This window comes from Microtus oregoni, unplaced genomic scaffold, assembly GCF_018167655.1.
Source record: "Microtus oregoni isolate MIOR12 unplaced genomic scaffold, Mior012 000052F_ref0000163, whole genome shotgun sequence".
Taxonomy (NCBI): domain Eukaryota; kingdom Metazoa; phylum Chordata; class Mammalia; order Rodentia; family Cricetidae; genus Microtus; species Microtus oregoni.
The window spans coordinates 11402043-11421918 of record NW_024543828.1 but is presented as its reverse complement, the minus strand read 5'-3'; the positions used below and the strand labels follow the sequence as shown (position 1 = coordinate 11421918).

Sequence of the window (19876 nt, the reverse complement as noted above, 5' to 3'; positions counted from 1 at the left end):
GCTACTACGTGTTCAAGAGAGCAGACCTGGAGGTCACAAGGCAAGCAGCAGTGCAGAAATCTGAGAACATTGCCAATGGCTGGACAGGCAGGAAGGCCAACAGACCAGTGTGCATAAAGTGGAATGAGATCACCTAGGGACAAAGTTGGGACAGCACTACTGTGGTGACCTAGGCTTTGATACTTCTGGAAAGGGCCATGATTTGGGTTACATTGTTAATGAACTGCCCTGATTACCGAGTTGAGGCTAGATTACAGTAGTGACGAGAACAACAGAGGGGATGACGAGAAAGCGGTGACAAAGAACCTCATGAGAGATGCTGTTCCACATACATCAGATCCAGGAACTTCCTGGCCTCACAAACTTCCTGGACTCTGAAACCACACCTACTCTCCACAGCAGGCTGTTTCTTGGGATCCCCTAACTGCTCAAGTCAGACTACAGTTTGCTAATCTGAGTCTTAAACCAGAGAACCCCAAGAAAAACCCAAAGGGAAGGGAGAGCAAGGCCTAGGCTTGTCCATAAAAGATTAGGCACATTGCTCTAAGACGTCAAAGTGAGAGTCACGCTGTGCACTTCTCTACCTTTTAAGCAGTGCTTGGAATTTCTAGGCAAGGCAATCAAAGTCGTTTCTTTTAGTTTTGCAGATGAGGACACTGCGCCAGGAAATGTCGGTGTAAATCTGGAAAATGGTTTGGGGTCCTGACAACCGGATTATGTCAAAGGAAAGCTACGGCAGGGAGTGAAGGTCAGCTGTAAAAATAATCAAAACCAAGGAAATTCCAGGCAGAGCCTGTGAAAATACTTCCAGAGCTTAAAAAGGTCTCAATTCCCAGCAAATAAAAATGCTGAGGACTGAGACTCTAGACCAGAGGTAAATAAATCTCTTGCCCAGCATGTATTCGGAGCTGGGGTCCATGCCCAGCATGTATTCGGAGCTGGGGTCCATGCCCAGCATAACAAAAACTGATGAGAAGTCCATACAAACAAATATTTGTAAGTCCTCTAGGAAACACGTTCCGTTCAATGAGATGCTCCCCTCCCCCATCCCAGAACACAGAAAGCTGAACAACTGAATTTCATCTTAAGAACTTCTAAGGAAAGCCCTCTAAGTGATGATTATCTGGGGCCAGCTGTGCAGGGAGAAGGAGGAACTTTCATTATCTGTACTATACTTCTGCAATATTTTATTTTATTTAGAGTGAGTCTATATTTTTACTAATTAAATGTGTCAACGTAAAAATACGTTGTGTCCCTGTGAGCATGATGTATGCGTGGAGGAGGGCACTCCGGCCATGGCACACATACCGAGCTCAAAGGACTGCTTTGTGGGGCTGGTTCTCTCCTTCATTTTTCCATAGGTTCTCGCGATCAGACTCAGGCAACCCGTGCTTGGCTGTGCAGCAGACACCCTCACCCAGTGAGCATCTCACTGGCCCCCCACTGTCATTTCTTAAATTAAAATGTATTTATTTATTCATTCATTCATTTATTCTAGGGGGCATGAACTGTGGTGCATATATGGGGGTCAGAGAAAAACTTTTGGGAGTTGGGCTCTCTCCTATCGCGTGCCCTGGGGATCTAACTCATGTCAGGCTTGGCAGGAAGCACCCCTACTCTCTGAACCACCCACTGGCCCCATCAATTATGAAGCCTTAAGGGAAAAACAAAGAAGAGACCATACAAGGAGCATCAAGCTATTGAAAAGAGCCCTTAGGTAAATATCTTTGAGAAGTGAAAAGAAGGAATAACAGCACTTTTATCTGCACTAACACATTCTTTACCAGACTGACTGTGAAAGGGTCCTACTGAATTCTGTTGCTGTTTGGTTTATTTCAGACAAGGTATGATGTAGCCCACATTGGCCTAGAACTTCTTTTACAGGTAAAATGACCTTAAACTATTTTTTTTGTTCCTTCTCTTTTTTGTATTCAGAGGAATTTTATTTTATTTATTTTTTAATTTATTTATTTATTAAAGATTTCTGTCTCTTCCCTGCCACCACCTCCCTTTTCCCTCCCCCTCCCCCAATAAAGTCCCCCTCTCTCATCAGCCTGAAGAGCAGACCGGGTTCCCTGCCCTGTGGGGAGTCCAAGGACCTCCCACCTCCTTCCAGGTCTAGTAAGGTGAACATCCAAACAGCCTAGGCTCCCACAAAGCCAGTACGTGCAGTAGGATCAAAACCCAGTGCCATTGTTCTTGAGTTCTCAGCAGTCCTCATTGTCCGCTATGTTCAGTGAGTCCGGTTTTATCCCATGCTTTTTCAGACCCAGGCCAGCTTAAACTCTTAATCCACCCACCACCATTTCCCCAGGGCTAGGAGTCCAGATGTATACCATGATACTCTGCTCATTTCTGCTTAGTATTTCAAGGAGAAACTGCCTTCTTATTTAAGAAGGACAAATAAGTTACCCAAAAAACGCCTCTGAGAAAGACTTCTAAAGAGCAATTAAAGTCAATCGTGTTCATTATTCAGAAAAGAGGAAAGCAATTCCTGGTGTACAATAAGCTAAGGACAATCTTGTTCCTAATGCGGTCAGCCAGGCAGCTTTCTGCCTGAGCCCGTTATCTCTCTTACACATCTCTGAGGCAGTAAGTCTTTGGTCTGCTTAAAGGCTGTAGAGCTAAAAAGGGAAGTGAGCTCTCAACTTCTCTTGTTATTGTATTCTGCCATGGTGATTCTCGGAGGAGCAGGAAGGACTCTGCACTGTGCACTCGGCTAGAATGGGTAGATAGAAAGTCACGTACTTATAGTACAACAGTGGTCTGAACGGTGGATTCTTTTGCTTATTTGGTTTTCACATAGTCTAAATACAACTTTGTTTCGACACATGTAACTATTCCCTGTTCTGTACTAGTCTTATTTTGGACACACACAAGTATCAACTGTTTCTGTTAAGCAATTTAAACTAAAACATTTTCAGTAAGAACACCAAGAAGGAACAAGTGTTGCACATAAGAAGACTTGGGAAAAACTTTACTCACCACTGGGTTTAATTTCTCGGACATAATTACTAGGGAACCATCCTGTTCTCCCATTTAATGTGCCTTCCCACCAGCCTCCTTCTTCAATTCCAGTGACATAAATGATGTCGCCTTTACACACTGACAGTTCATCTTCGTTAGTCTGCTTGAAGTTGAATCTCGCCTTTACTATCAACTGGTGACTTCCATTTTCCTTCATTTCCTAGAGAAACAAAAGCCACACCAGATGAAGTGCCCATCTAATTGAGGCATGCGCATAAATTATGTAGATGTCAGCAAAGTGGAGTGACCAAGGCCATAACCCCAGGGCTCTAGGGAAATGCCTCAGCAGTTAAGAATGCTGGCTGCTCTTACAGAGGAACTGGGTTCAGGTCCTAGCACCCACATGGCAGCTCACAACCATCTGTAACTACTCGAGTTCTAGGGAAATCATTGCGCTTTTCTGGTCTTCTTGGGCACTTTTGTAAGTGGCACACAGACATTCATGCAGGCAAAACACCTATACCCTTAAAGCGTATCTTTTTCCATTTAAAAAGAGTAAAACCGCAGACCCATCTCACTTATTTATTTTATTTGTTTATTTATTTTGTTCTTTTTTTTTCCAGGACAATCTCTCACATTAGCTCAGGCTGGCCTGGAATTCGCTAAGTAGCCTGGGCAGGACTCACAGCAATACTCCTGCCTCTCAGTCTCCTAAGTGCTGGGATTGCAGCTATATGATATCTTGCCTAGCTTAGCCTCTGTTTTGAATTTAGGAGTGTCTAAGTAGGTCTCGGGAGAGATTAATAGCCCCTTCAAGTCCCTATGCAAGCATCTGGAAGGTCTTGGGGAATGATGGCCCGCATTTCACCCCAGGAGCCCCTGGTGGAAGGGAAAAAGGAACTGACTTCCAAATGGTGTTTCCTGATCTCCACATGCACCTGCACTATATACATGCACACACAACGACAGCAGCAATAATAATAACAATAGAAAATTTTAAAATCAAACTTGCATTTGTCAGAGTGGACATTTTCGAAGGACTCCCAGCTTTCAGTTCCCTTTTCTTTCGTCGGTTTTTTAAATGTGGCTGCTTAGCTGTAGCAGCTACTAGAGTGAACTTAATATACTGTTCCATCCTGCTTCTCTCCAGCATAAAATCTGGTCCCAACGTTAGCTGCTAAACTACCCTTATAAAAACCACTCCCATCTCTCGGTTACTCACAAATCTCAACTAGGCTGGCCTTAAATCAAAAGTAAAGATCAGATGTCGCAGTTAGGCTGGGTAGGGGAAGGCACACATCTGTGATCCTAGTACTTAGGATTTGAAGGGAGGAAGATCAGTAGTTCAAGGTTATCCTCAGCTACACGTCGAGTTCAAGGTGAGCCTGAGCTACGTGAAACTGCCTCAAAACACCCACAATTACATAAATAAGAAGTTCTGGGTTTAACTTCCGAGAGTTACAGATCCTTATGAGAATCTGATAAGCTCAACAAAGTTTTCCTTGCTCATATTAGTTTATGCACACAAGCTTTTATATGCAACGTAAGAGGGGCCAAAGACTACGGTGCCATAGCATTCATCGGCTTCTCCAAAGGATCTGTTGGCACAGCTGGGCTATAACTTAAGGGACAGAGTGCTTATCTAGAAGCCCTGGTTCAATCCTCAGCATTGTATAGGCCAAGTATGATTGCACATGCCGGTAATCCTAGCACTTGGGAGGTAGAGGCAAGAGGACCTGAAGTTCAAGGTCATTCTACCTCCAAGACATAGCAAGTTTTATGCCAGGCTGGGTGAATATGAGAGCCTGTGTCAAAAGGAGAAGGAGGAAGGTGTGATCTCCAAAAGGATAAGAACTACCTATTCAGATGCTCTGGAAGTAACAGGTTGGGGTGGCCTACAGTGAGCTGGTCACTTGGGACAAGAATGAAAGAACAGACAATGGCATTCCTCCCAAATCAAAGCGTCTAAGACCAAATGCAAAGACAATTAGGAGGTCCAGTATAGAGAATTATCACGGGCTGATATTTAAAAGTGGATCTTCTTTTGAGACCCAGGTCTTGAGTGGACTATGTAGGCCAGGTTAACCTCAAACTAGCAGTGATGCTCCTGCCTCAGCTTCCAGAGTGCTGGGAATGCAGGTTTGTTCCACCAGGTCCAGTTACACTTGGGTCTTGCTCAATAAGAATTCAAAGAAAAAAGATTGCAGTCAAGACCAGAACAATAACAAATACTTATTGATTGCTAGTGGGTCCCAGGTAATAACACATTCTAATAAGGTCATGGAGCAGGAAAAGGAACAGCGAAGTGCCATCAAGAACAGTCGTAATGACAGACATTTGCATAGCATTCCCAGTAAAGTGACTAGCTGAAGCTTCATAAACAACAGAGCTGGGCTTCAACCCTGAGTTCCAGACCCAGGAGCCCCACCTACCTGCTTTAGCCTGGCATTCCACTTTGAACTGGCTTTCACTCAGTACCTCGTCCGTCTAGTGACACACCAAACAAACAATATCTACCTCACCACATACGGAAATACATCTGGGATGCTGATCTGATGTGACAGATTTTAAAACAGAGGGGGCAGGGAGAGGGGACTTCACTTACCACTGCCTTTGCCTGACTTTGCTGCGCTGGAGTGGTGCTGGGAACTGTTGTCTGTGGGTTTGGTGGGGCATTGTTGGTAGCAGTAGCGCTAAGAGAAGATGACCGTCCACATGGTCTTTCTGATAGCTGATCTGTGAAAAGAGGAAAAGACATGGTAAAAGAACCACTCACGGCAGCAAACCACCGACAACATGAGAAGCTCCTTCCCAGGACATTGTCAAAGCCATCCGAGCAGCTCTGGGACTTCTATCATTCTGAACAGGCTATGTCTTTCAGGCTCCCCCTCCCTTTTTTTTTCCTTTCAATGGCCAACTTTTTTCTTCTTAACCTTACTGGCCACTGCTGTCCAGTATAATGAAAAACAGCGACAGAACCACATTTTCTCCTAACCCATTTCCCTACAACTCTTCCCTCCTGAACCAGTTGTCACAGTATGCCCTGTTATCCAAGGCAGACCTATATCGGGTGCCAAACAGCTGTTTGTGGCTCTTATTACTTTTGAAATATTTCAAATTTCTCTCTTTGTTTGCTGGCCCATAACATAGGGGTTCTTTGCTTACATGTAAAAATATGCGTGGCCCACATAACATAGAGTCTCCCTGGTGTGTTGGGGTGGGGTGCAGAATCAGAATGAGGGAAATGGTGGATTTGAGACAGATGCGATCTTAATCCTAGAATCGCTTTGTAAAACCAAACACGGGAGCCTTCTCTTGCTTGATTCTTTGTGAAATTCGATCGGGCCAGAGCTGAGCTGGGTGTTTTCAGTATGCTGAGTGTGTATTAAAGGGAGAGGCTGGCTTCTTGACAAATTCAAATGAGGCTCCTTTTCCTCTCCACTTATTTTTAAAAGATATAAACTGCAAAAGTCTAAAGCCCAAACATTCCCTAGGCGACAGGCTCAGTATCCAAGTCATTTCCTTGAGGCTGTGGGTTTTAACTTTCACCTCCTTGTATTTTTATAAATATCTGTGGTAAGCGAAGAGACTGTAAAACTTGCAAGAAGAGTTTGGCAAAGGAACGTATAATTTGTGTGGCATAATGTTAGAATTGTACCACCCTCCCTTTCCAGAACTGGATACTTGTCATGTGTGTTAAATATAGCTACTTGAATTAGCTGTACTCTCTGCTATACGCCTCGCAATAGCTCAAAAACATTTTTTTTCCCAAATAGCAAAAGAACAACTTCGGAGAAGTATTTTTCTACATCTTGCTATTATCTCCAGCTCTTTGGGGGTAAAACTATAATTACTCGATGGCTTCCTAGTTGCCCCATCCTACTTGGCACTTGATTATATTGTCTGCTCATCTTCTCTAATTGTTTCACGTGGATAAGTTGAGTCTCCATAAATAGATGGTAATTTTCCCAAGGGCAGGGCCATATCTTCTACTTCCTCTATGGCACCTGGCAGTGCTGGGCACACAGTCTTTTGGCTCTTAAACCATCCAGTGGCAGAATTCATGTTTGGCGTAAGGGCTCTGGACGGTCATGTGTGGGTTCGAATCCTGGATTAGTCATTTGTTTTCCAGTTGGGTAACCGTGGGCTGGCATTCCTCATCTATAACGGGGACTTCACCATCACCATCGCCTCCAAAGGTGTTCCAGAGATTCAATGAGATCACTTGGAGCTGTTGAGGCAGCCCAGACCCATGGAGAGGACTCAAAGCCTTTGAACTCTTGTTAAGACATGATGCCACAGTAAAGGGTTTCTAGTATAGTTATATCAGCTTCCTCTTTATTCTGCTTATACTTAATGACCTCCAATACAGTGGATAAGAAATGTTTAAATAACTACTCTTTTCATTCATGGGGAATCTGAGGTTTCATTCACTGTGTAAAACTACTGAAAAGCTCTTTTTCACAACCTATGGAAAACCAGAAGAAAAATATCTCTGGCGGAGAAAGGGAAGTGAGATGGCCGTATTTTGTAAACCTTATTTTTTTTTAAAGGAGGAACTGCTCTTTACCTTTTTGTTTTCCGTCTTGTTATACTTAATTGGCAATCCAAAAACTTTGCATGATGTCCCTTTTTGGTTCTTATTGTTGTATTAAGGATATAAGAATGCAATATGTAGGCTTGATAGGCATGTATTTTCCTTGTTATTCTGTGATAAGAACATTTAAGTTATTAAAAATTGAAGTACTTTACATTTGTTTAGATTTATTTGGGGGAAGGGAAGAAATTTGTACCATATGAACAACTGCGGCCATAGTTGGCGTCTAGAAACATGGACCATAAATCACCAGCAGGCCTTACCTTCTGTTGCTTTGTTGACAGCTAAAAGAGTGCTCAGAACCTTGGAGAAATTGGCCCCTGAATAAAGGTCATCGGGCTCAAAAACCTATTAAAAAGGAAATTTGAAACTGTAAGATGTTGTAAGCAATCAACTCAACAAGCGAAACTGTCAAAAGGCCCCTACCTCAAGTTCTCAAGAGGGAAAAGTATGTTCAAGACAAAATGCAAACCTCTGCCTGCTTTCTGGAGAACCCGGCGCAGTGGCTGAGCGGCCTAATGGCATGTGGCAGCCATCAGTGAGTCAGAACAAGACAGTATTGGGATATGAAAGACAAGCCAAGGAGGAAGTGCCCACCAGGAAGTCCACAGCACATACACAGCCCCATGCTCCTGACCTGAACACATGACGCTCCTGAGCTACTTACAGAAAGCACATGTGCACAGGTTCCAGTCCCTGCCCAACAATGGCCCCAGAAGTCTACAGATAAGGAGGTGGGGCTTTCTGCTTTCCCTTTTGCTCTCGGTCCTCACTACTGGCGCTGTCACAAGTCCCTCTCTCTCCTCCCCTTCCTCCCTGGTGCTGCCCAACCGCTCAGGATCCCAATGCCACATTGCAGAACTTCTGTCCCGACCTGCCTCTTGCTCTGCACCCTCACTTCCCATTTTCTTCTCTGATCGATCTTGCCCTTCTCATCTGTGAACTGAGAGGATCTGACTCCCCATCTGCCCAACCTTTTGAGTTCTTCCCGGCTTTGGGTGACTTTTGCAGCTCTGGCTCCAGGCCTTTCTGGCACTTTGGCCAGGCATGATGGGTCAGATCTGTACTTACCACACTTGGCAAGCTGAGGCAGGAAGACTGCCATGAATTTGAGGCCAGCCAGGGCTGCAGAGTGAGCTCCAGGTCAGTCTAGGCTCAAGTGAGACCTGCCTAAAAATAAAAATCCACATTGCCAGTTTTTGCCAAAATTCTGATAGGTTACTATTCCTCCTAAAAGTGCCAATTACCTACTGATGTCTTTTTGTGTGTTCGTTTGTGTGTGTGCATGGTGTTAGAGGACAACTTTTGGAAATAAATCGGTTCTCACCTACTTTATCCATCCTGGTGAGTTAACTCTGAAAGTGACTTTAACCACTGAGTCATTTCACAAGCCCTATTGTTTTAAATACAATATAAAATGTTGGTTTTATAATACATTCCCTATATTAAGATGGGTTGGGGCATCTTATAATCTCGGACATATATATTGAGGCTAGTAACCTCAAGCACAGGAACAATCCAAAGTAGTCAGCCAATAGCATAGGGCGTGGTGACTCACACTAGTCATCCCAGAACTCAGCAAACTGAAGGAAGAGCATCACCAAAAGTTCAAGGACAACCTAGCCTACATAGTAGGTCTGACAACCTCAGTTAGAGCCTCAGAATTTACATGTGGAAGTAAAACGTCAGTTCCTTAAACTGTCCTCTGTTGAAGGGCCATAGGAGCATGTGTGCAAACTCACACACACAGAAAAAATAAACAAATAAGCAGAGGTAAACTTTGAATAAAAGGGTACCATTATATTTGCGAAGAGTTAAATGGTACTACATTCCAAATGTTTAAAACGCACTTTTCCAGGCATAAACTGACAGGAGTTCTATTTTCGTTTGCCAAAGCCGAGGTGAAGAAAATGCAGTTGATGATGGCAACAGCATCCCTACTGCAGACTCAGCCCATCTCCCCTAGGACTGACCCGGTGGGAAAGTGTTCATGGTATCTATGCCAAAATGGTCACCAGGCAGGGTCACTTGTTTTCTTTGTGTTAAGTGTGTTCCTTTTGCAATGTCACCCAGCCATAGATCACTCTCTCCCTCTCGTCTTCCTCCCACACTCCTATTGTCCACTCCCACAAGTCTCTTTCCTACACCTATGTCTTCTTTTGCTTTGTGACCCACCACGTCCAACTAAGGCTGTTTGTGAAGTTCTTTGTTTTCAGCCTCTAATTGCCAGTGGGACTGTTGATACGTGTGCATATGGGTATGTCTGTTAGACCGATATGGAAAAAGTGGACAGTCTCTACATCAATAAACAAAACGAAATGCTAGGAGAACAGACACATGTGAGTAAAACCTGGGATGAAATTGTTGCCCTTGTGTTCCTTACCCAGGTTGATTGCGTGCAAATGGCAACACTGGGATTCTTAAAGTAGCCTGGTACTTGACTGAGTTTTCGAACATAGAACTGATCATGAAATAAAACATGCATCAACTAGAGTCTGTTCAAATGAGGAAGCTACCTGGGCTGCACCCAGTTCCCTTTTGAGAAAATGTTGGGGATTAGAAGAAGAACAAGGCGCAGGGATTATTGTTTCAGAGTATCTGGGGGACCAGATACCCCGACAGACAGCCTAAGCTGAAAATCGATTTTTTTTAAAAGATAGGGCTGCATGCAGCACAGACTGACCTTGAATATGCTTGGCCGTCAAGGGGGATCTTGAAATTTTGAGCCTAGTGCTTCTACCTCTCAGTGGTTGGGGTTAGCAATTTGTGCCACCATCCTGTTATATGTTGGACAAGTACTTGACCAATTGAGTTACAGCCTCAGCCTCTCCAAATTGAATCCTACTCTAGATCTCACTTCCGTGAACTTGGCCTGGATCTCCTATAGAGAAGGAAACATTATTTGGAGAGAGCACATCACTTCCATTCATTGCCAGCCATTTAGAGCATACGGCAAATGGGAAGTGTGAGATCCTGTTTACAGAAGAGGAAAGACCACCTGGAAAAAAGTGGGGGAGAGTCCTTTAAGGTGGAGTGGGATAAGAAGAACAAGGAGAAATGAGGTACTATATAGGCCACTGGAATAGGAAGAACACTACTGTTTTGTTATAATTTTTTTGTTCTTTTTCTTTGATTTGGTTTTGAGACAGAGCTATGTAGGTCTGGCTGGCCTGCAACTCACTGTGTGCAGTAATTCTCCAGCCCCTTCCCCCCGCCAAGTGTTGGTATTACGGGATTGAGCTATTACATCTCTCCCTAATGTTACAAAATGGAAAACTAACCCCTCTTTCTATCCGCAAACCCTGGGACCTGTGGAAAGGTAAGTACTTTTCAAAGTTCAAGTCAACTCATGACAAAGGTGTGATGACATCACCATGTAGTACGCTGTAAGACACCTACTCGCCTCTTTAGTGTCTGGTATGTGATCAAGATTCTGCACAGCTGAGCTTTCTTTATCCCTGTTTTGGTCCAGAAAGAAGGCACTTAGTTCATGTAGATCTGTGAAGGCCAGGTGAACAGTAAGACTCCCCACCATCCATTCATTTTACCACTTCTGTGACTCAGACAGGGAAAAGAGAATTGGAATTCTTGCTAGAGAGTCCCAAGGTAGCCCTCCAGCAACTGGGCGAATGCCGCTCAAGTGTACAAACAACTGAATCTCTCCTGTGGGTAAGCAATAGGGAAGACAGGCACTAAACCTCATTAAAGATTCTTCTCCGAACATTCACATACAGCCAGCCAAACTCCATTCCAACATCAGCAGATGAAATGAGACAAGACATTTAGTTGTTACACGTTTTCCAACATGTTTTCTGTTCTGGAAATCCATAATAACATCAAAACCTATTTTCCATCTTCTAAACACCAGTTGTGAATTCTGAAATCTTGGGGATCTGCCAGTGTAAATTGTGCAGAAGTTACCATTTCCATGATTTTACAAATAGATTCTTTTGAAGTCACTCTCGATTTCAATATGTGAGGCAAAGAGGCACCTTAGAAGGCATTCCTCTAATTCCCTGTTGCATTCTCCAGTACCTCACTAACCCTCTCCCCACTTTCTACAAGGTCTCATAGAATCTAGGCTAGACCATAAACTCCCTATCGCCAAGGACTACCTTTCCACTTCTGATGTTCCTGCTTCCACCTCCAGAGCACGGGGATAATGGGCACTGAGCTCTACAGCAAGTGCAATACAGTGCTGGGGAAGAAACCCAGGGCTTCGTGCCTGCTAGGCTACTCACTGAGCTGTCTCCACTCTACCCCTCACTAATCAAATAAATATGATTACTGATTTGTTGGGCCCTGCCATCTGCCTGGCATGAGGCATAGAGAGTAAATACATATTGCGATGATTTGAGTGTTTATGTCACCCAAATTCATGCACTGAAATTTAACCTTTGAGGTGGTACTGTTTGGAAGTGGGGACATTGGGAACTTATTAGGTCATGAGCAAGCACAGATTCTTCATGAATGGGATCAGTAGCCTCATTAAAAAAAAAATAAAAGTGAGGCCGTGGCTCAATGGTTAAGAGCACTGACTGCTCTCCCAGAGGCCCGGAGTTCAATTCACAGCACCCACATGGCAGCTCACAACCACCTATAACTCCAGATCCAGGGAATATAACGCTTTCTAGCTTCCGCTGGTATCAAGCACACACATAGTGCAAAGATATACACGCAGGCAAAAACACACATAAAATAAAAAGAAGTTTAAAAGTAAATAAATAAAAGGAGCCCAAACAGCTGCTTTGCCATTTCTACCATACAAGACACTGTGATCATGTATTTCCCAGCTACTGGCTCTACTAGCAACTTCATCTTGGGCTTTCTACCCTCCAGAACCACGAATGAATATGAGAAATCATTTCCCTTGTTATAAGGTTATGACATTTTGATATTGCCAGAGGATAAGATTTTTTTCATTGTATTTGTTTCTCCCAACAAGCCTGCAATGTGGGAACAATTATTTCCTTACTTCCTTAAATGAATAAACTAAGATCAAGAGTATAGTCACAGACAAGGAAAGTGATAGAACCGATAAAAATACACACATAAGAAATCGGGGGTGTAGTTTACTTGGAAGAGTGCCTTCCTACTTTGTATAAAGGAAGTCCTGAATTTGACTGCTAACATCCTGTGAAACAGGAGTGTTTAAGGCATTTCTGTAACCTCAATAGTCAGGCAGTTGAAGCAGAAGGATCAGAAGGCCACGATCATCGTCAACAACATACCAAGCTTGAGACCAGCCTGAGATAGATGAAGCCTTCCCTCAAATAAAAAAATTAAAAAAAAAAACTTATAACTGGTTGCTCTGACAGGCATTGCAGCCATGCGAATACCCTTGAGGCTTCCTTGAGACATAGGAAAACACAGAAAAGCCATCTGTGGGTTGGCACCGGAAGAAATCCCTTGCTACTTCAGTCCCAGTAGCATCGGAACCATCTGCAGACAGTTCGTAAGAGTCCCCAAAATGACTAATTCAGCTCACTGCGGCAATGAAAATTCCCTCCCTCCTAGACTGTCTCCCAAGGGGCCCTGTCTAATTCCCTTCCCATTTCCCAACACAACTCATGCTGCATTTGCCAGAAGTCAGGAAGAGCAGTGCACACTTTGTAAGGCACAAGTAAAGTGGGGGGAATCCAGTTTGTGGCTCCAGCAATGAGCTAAGCCACCTGGGCTCCCTTGATTTCCTCATTATCATGCATTAAGCACCCGAGTTAAGCAGTCACAGCAGGCCAGCTACATCCCAATTAAGAAAGGAATCCACACACCCTCCATTCGATTTCAGAGTCAACAATACCTTTAATGTCCCCGTGGCTTCAATCGCACCCAGTCAACTCCCATTTCAGGTTACTTTCAGGCTTACATTGATCACAGTTGGCTCCATCACTCCTGTTGTTGCTGTTGTTGTTGTTTAAATCTAATCAACTGAAAAGCAAGTGATCCAATGGAACCGCAAAGATGCGCTACTTCTATTTCTAGCCCATTTAAAGAAAAGATGCCAAATATTTCAGGCCAGCCCGGTGCTTTCCTGTTCTTCTTGGTCTTATGAAACGGAATCTGAAATTAACTGAGCTCATCCTGAATCACGTTCTCTAATTCTCACAGCGGAACACACTGCCTCTGCTAACCCCTGAACTCTAAAGGAAATGGCATTACATGGTCCAACTGAGAAAGCAAATCTGAGCTGCTTAGTCATATTTCATTGGTGGCATTGCTTCTGGCTCTGCAACCCGTGAGAATGCCACACAGCTCCCGCTAAAAGCAGTCAGCAACAAATAATGCTCTTAGCTCAGAAATTAGACTCATTACCCACTAGCGTTCCACCTGCTAGAATACAGTAATGGCATTTGTACCTGGCCTAATAACTGATTCTATTGACGTGGGGCAAATTTAAAAGTGCAAACCCTGATGTACAGACTTTGATTCCCTCCATTCCTCTGCATTTCAGCAATTTAGGGAACAAGATCCTACCTGTGCCTATATTTGCAACAACATGAGGTATGTTGGAAAGAGGTGTGGGAGTCTGGAGACCTAGACTCCAATACCAGCTTTGGCACTGTTAGACCATGGGAAGAACCTTAGGAAAACAACACCCATTTCCTGTGACTTTTACATCTGGAAAAGGAGACGAGCTTGACCAATACAGCAATGACAAGCCTATTGATCCATGTTCTGAAAAGAGAATGTCAAAGTCAACATTTTAGCTAGATCTCTCCAGTCTCAAATCTGATTCAATTCTCAAGGCTAGAGTATAGAAAATGGATTCACACTAGCTGACGTCACCAAAGGCCTCTGCATAAGCTCAAATGCTAAAGTCTTCATTTTTGCTGAAATGAATTGCTAAGTGGACAGGAAATCACATCCTTATATTATGGCAAGAGCATTCTCTTCTAACCAAAATATGCACAGTGAACGGGATCTCATGAAGCAGGCCTATAAATCCTAGATGCTCGAGAGCCTCAGGCAGAAAAAAGCACTAGTTCAAGGCCTGCTTGGGTTACAGAATTACTTCCAGGCCAGCCTAAGCAACTTTATAAGACACTGCCTCAAAGTAAACAGTGAAAAGGGCTAAGGATGTTGTTCGGTGGTAGACTGCTTGCCTAGCATGTGTTACATATATAAAGCAAGGGAGTTCGTGGAACTGCCATAATAGATTTTATGAGTTGATGTTTAAAAAAACACCCAAACTCATATTTCTCTATGGTTCTGCCACTGCACAGTGGCATTTGGCTTGTGATTGTGTCTACAGGCACTTTGTTTAACCGTGTATGTTCTCTCGTCTCTGTGGATCTCTATCCACTTTATATGAGTAACACAGGCACCTACATAACATCTGTGGTTCTCTATATAGTCACTTTATATGGCTAACACAGGCTCCTAGAGGACTTGAACCTCATAGAATCCTGAGGCAGGATGCTCAGCCCCAAACTGCTTTCAGGAAAAAACTAAGGCCCAAGCCTAACTCCTCACTGTTCCCACTCTCGATTCACCAAGTTGACCTTGCCAGCATCAGTGCAGGACAGCCCAGGGCTTCACTCTTTCCTGTTCTGCCTTCAGGGAAACCCCCCATTCTCCACACTAGAGACTAACCTTCACCAGAGGGCTCAGTGTTTAGAAAAGAGAAGAGACAAGAGCTGATGGAGGCATCTGGGGTGGGAAGGCATGGGGCTTTACAAAGGCACTGCAACAGAGAAAACCCACGAGAAAGAGAAAGGACATGAAGGGCATGGGGGACCTAATCACTCTTGTAGCCCCCCACTACCCTTCCTCCAGTCACCAGCGCCTTTTCAGAGCCGCAGTGGCTGCCAGTTTTGGGGAAGGAAGAGGGCAATACCTCAGTCACTGGAATGTTTTTATGTTAGAACTTGAGGTGGGCTCCCCAACACCTACCACCACCTGCTTAAGAGAAAGGATTGACTTCCGGGTGTTCTAAATCCGAACGAAGAACACATTTTCCTCGAGACTTAGCATCGCACCTGCTTCTTAGTCTCTGTGTGTTTTTATAGTTTAGCCGCATAAAGTATTAAACAAGCTTCTGTGGGCCATCCAGGAAACATAATCAGCATGCAAAGCCTATTTCTATGGGGAAATGTTTGTATTAACAATAGCTCACAGGTGAGAATTTGGAAAACAGCTCCTTTTTATTTTACTAATATATTTTATTAAACCATGTATTTCTGTTTAAATTTTACTTTTTCTTCATTTCAGAGTATATGAAGATCAGAGGAAAACCTGCGGGATTCAGTTTTTTCCTCCCACCCTGTGGGGATTATTGAGCTTCGATACAAGCACATCTATCCACTGAGCTTACCCACCCAATAATATATTTCAGTTCTTCATTGTTCCTAGCCACGTGCTCCTAAATAAACTTCTAAAATCCACAACACTTTTCCCTCTTCTTTTCAAAGGATGAAAAAGGGCCTAGACATTCTCGGTACTGTACATTTTAGAACTCTGTGGTTCGAGGACCATGGTAAACATAGGAAGAGTGAGAATCTCCTCCAAAGTGTCCAGTGTTTAATCTTCTAACAATCTGGAGAGGAATGGAGTTGGGTTTGAAGCCTCTGCTTTCGTGGGGGCCGCAGATGACTGGGTTGGAGCCTTAAAAGATAGCCAAAGCAATCACCCCCCCCTAAAATTCTAGGTACAGGGGATATGGCTAGTAAATGAAGTCTGCACAAATCTGAGAGACGAAGTTCATGAACACAGAAATAGATGCGGGCTACTGCCAGTTTCCACGAAGTCCTCCACGTACCAACCTTTATGCCTCTTCTGGAACATGTGTGATGCTGAGAAACAGAGCCCCCCCCCCCGTGATGTACCATCAAGCTAGCTCTTCATAATCTCCACATCTTTTTGTCTCTGTATGAAGACTACTCATGGGTTTCCAATTGGGTGATAGAGTCTTTCAAACTGACCTACTGCTCTGGCAACCCGTGTGAAATCCACGATGACTAATCCCTCACTGGTTGATCAAGAGGATGGTCTCTCCAAGAGCCTTACATGCAGACAGGCAACTTCGACAATCTAAGCCATGTGACACCAATGCAATTATTTCCCATGGACCTTCCATGTCCAGAAGAGTTCCTGTCACACAACAGGATCTCAATAGACATTTAAATACATACTGCGTGTTTAGATGTTCCTGTCAATAGATAATCACAACCAAAGGAAAAGCACTGCTAAAAGTACGATAAACTCAGAGAGAGGGCTAAGGATGTAGCTTGGTGTTTCAAGCGCTTGAGCAACATACCAAGTCCAAAGGCTCAATGTCTAACACCACAAAATAGAAAAACTCAGAAAGATATATCACTTAAGAAACAACAAAAACAAGATCAATCACCTTCCAGCTTTGCAATAAACAGCTATCTAAAACAAGAAATGCCAATATTCATCTGCAAAATTAAGCGATTAATCCCTGTAACTGAGAAGTGACCAGAGGCACGTCAGACTCCCTGGTTGTAGATCTTTTGAATCCTGTATTAAATATGGTCCCAGGTCATAGAAACTCCATTAAATCCCACCAGAAGCACCATGACCTAAGTATTACAGAGAAGGGAAGAAGGAAGGGTCTATGGGTTTTCATTGCCTTGCTAAAATGGACTATATTTTAATTATTGTATTACAGAGCAGTAAAGCAAGCTGGACTCACTTATTCATACCCGTGTTCTAAAACCGGCTTTAATTCAGAGGCAGAGGTCAGTGAAATATGGCAAAATGTCCCCCCATAAACAAGAGGCAACTTGCAATTTTTTTTTTTTAATACTGAACTCTTTTTTTTTTAAGATTTATTTATTTATTAAGCATACAATGTACTGCTGGTAAGGAAGACACCAGGTCTCATTACAGATGGTTGTGAGCCACCATGTGGTTGCTGGGAATTGAACTCGGGACCTCTGGAAGAGCAGTCAGTGCTCTTACCCTCTGAGCCATCTCTCCAGCCCGCAACTTGCAATTTTTAAAGACTATAAACTACACATCCAAAGTCCTTCCAACGCTAGTTTATCTGGGTGGGAAGGATGTTGCATCAAAATTATCGTTTTCTCTCTTTTACAGACAAAGTCTTCTGTAGCCCCGACTGGCCTGGACCTCACTGTGTAGCTAAGGATGGGCTTGAACTTCTGATCCTTCTTCCTTCATCTCACACGTGCTGAGATTACAGGTATGAGTTACTACACGGGTTCGTGCAGTATTAGGAAGCAAACCCAGGGCTGCCAGCATGCTAGGCAAGCACGCTATCAACTAAGCTACATTTCCAGTCCCTCTTTATTTAGAGATCACATTTAGCAATTCTTCTGCCACTTTGTATTTCTGTTTCTGTGTAATTAAAAAAAATACATCCTTTTCAGAGGCAGCAATGCCTAGCAGACATTAATTAATTAATTAGTTTGTTAATTAATTAATGGATTTTACAACATTTTATTAAAAAACAATTTTTTTTTACCTTGGAAAACATCTAAACACTGGAAGGTGGACATTCAGGAACTCAGATATCAGAGACATTGGTTAGAGTGTTTCAGTTAGCATCTACAGATCAAACAGTCACCCAGCAAAAGCCAACCTAAAACTGTCTCAAAGATCAAGCTCATAGGGTTGGCATGGAAGATACTGCTCATAATCCCAGAACTCAGAAGACAAAGGCAGGGAGATCACCACAGGCTCAAGGTCCATTTTACTGGGGTACACAGTGACATCCAGAACAACATGAGCTACAGAGTGAGGCCCTATCTCTAAGAAACATCAGGAGCTGAAAAGGTGATGGTTCAGTAGTTAAAAGTACTTGCTACTCTTGCACAGGACCTGGGTTCGGTTCTCAACACTTTCCTGACAGCTTACAAACTGTCCCTAACTCCAGTTTGAGTTGATCCAACACTCTCTTCTGGTTTCTATGAGCATGTGTGTGTGTGTGTGTGTGTGTGTTGTATATATATATACATACAGGCAAAATACTCAGACACACACAAAAAAGTAAATGGATATTAACAACAAAGAAAACAAAAAAGCTGGGGCTGGAGAAATGGCTCAGTGGTTAAGAGCACTGCCTGCTCTTCCAAAGGTCCTGAGTTCAATTCCCAGCAACCACATAGTGGCCCACAACCATCTGTAATGAGGTCTGGTGCCCTCTTCTGGCCTGCAGGTATACATGCAGACAGAATATTGTATACATAATAAATAAATAAATATTTTTAAAAAAAAGAAAACAAAAAAGCATGTTTGTCATTCTGAGGCGGTAGCATTCAAGAATATTCTCAAACTGACTCCTCCCTAACAAGTCCAGTATTTCTTACTACCTCATCCTATCAATGCGTGCCCCATGAGCTCTTCTTTCTTCACCGAGCTTCTCTTTCTCTTGTGGGTTTACAGTTCTCTTTTATAAAAGATTACTTAGAACTTGAACCCTAGATCTCTATCATGTTTCAATTCCAAGGGTTAGCCCAAACACTACTCATCATTATCCGGCAGAATTCCCTAAAGTTGTATTGCATTTGACCTCTAGCGTCTGGAGCCACTAAGTTAGACACCTAGCCACATACTGTTAAAGTCTTTTCATTCTCAGGCTGGCTCTTTCCTAATCTCAAATCCAAACAGAGGACAGAGAACTGGTTCCATATGGGGTTAAGAATACTTGTTGCTCTTGCAGAGGACTCAGGTCCAATTCCTAGCCCCCATATTGTGGCTTTCAACCATCCATACCTCCAGTTCCAAAGAATTCGATACTTCTCACCTTCATGGATGACAGGCACATGTTGCGCATACATACATGTAGGGGAAACATTTATACACATGAAGTAAATATTTTAGAATAAAATAAAATTCAAAGATATTTCTTACATCAAAAATACCTGTCCTTTTGGCACGTCTTTCCAAGAAAGAAGGGAGGGCAAAAGACTTTTAGTTTTCCTATTAAAACTTGATAAATCAGAGCTCATAAATTTTCTGTCACTCTGTAAAATAAATTCACTTATTACTAGAGTGTGACTGGGAGTCTTTACTTCACCATTTGTGTCGCTTTGGAGGTCACATGTAGGAACAGAGCATATGTAGAGGTCTGACTTTGAAAGGCCAATGAAGGGGCCAGCAGGGTGGATCAGAAGCAAAGGTGCCTGCTGCCGAGACTGACAATGTGAGTTCAGTCTGGACACTGAATGGTGAAGAGAGAGAACACATTCTCTAAAGTTGTTCTCTCAACTCCACCTCCACACATGTGAATGGGCATACACGCTCACTCATGTATACATATATACGGGCACACAATAAAAAATGCATGTGTACATATATATGCACAGTAAAAAAATAAATAAATCTGGC

General features: G+C 43.2%; 1 protein-coding gene across 1 annotated transcript in view; it reads right to left on the bottom strand.

Annotated features, from left to right (window-relative positions):
- The window catches only part of LOC121437514 (rho guanine nucleotide exchange factor 6-like), a 117892-nt gene that overhangs the window by 77076 nt on the left and 20940 nt on the right, over positions 1–19876 (bottom strand). Inside the window, exons 3-5 of the mRNA XM_041637382.1 lie at positions 7828–7912; positions 5573–5703; positions 2986–3187 (exon numbers count right to left, since the gene is read on the bottom strand). Coding sequence (XP_041493316.1) covers positions 2986–3187; positions 5573–5703; positions 7828–7912 — 418 coding nt within the window. The remainder of the gene's footprint in view (positions 1–2985; positions 3188–5572; positions 5704–7827; positions 7913–19876) is intronic.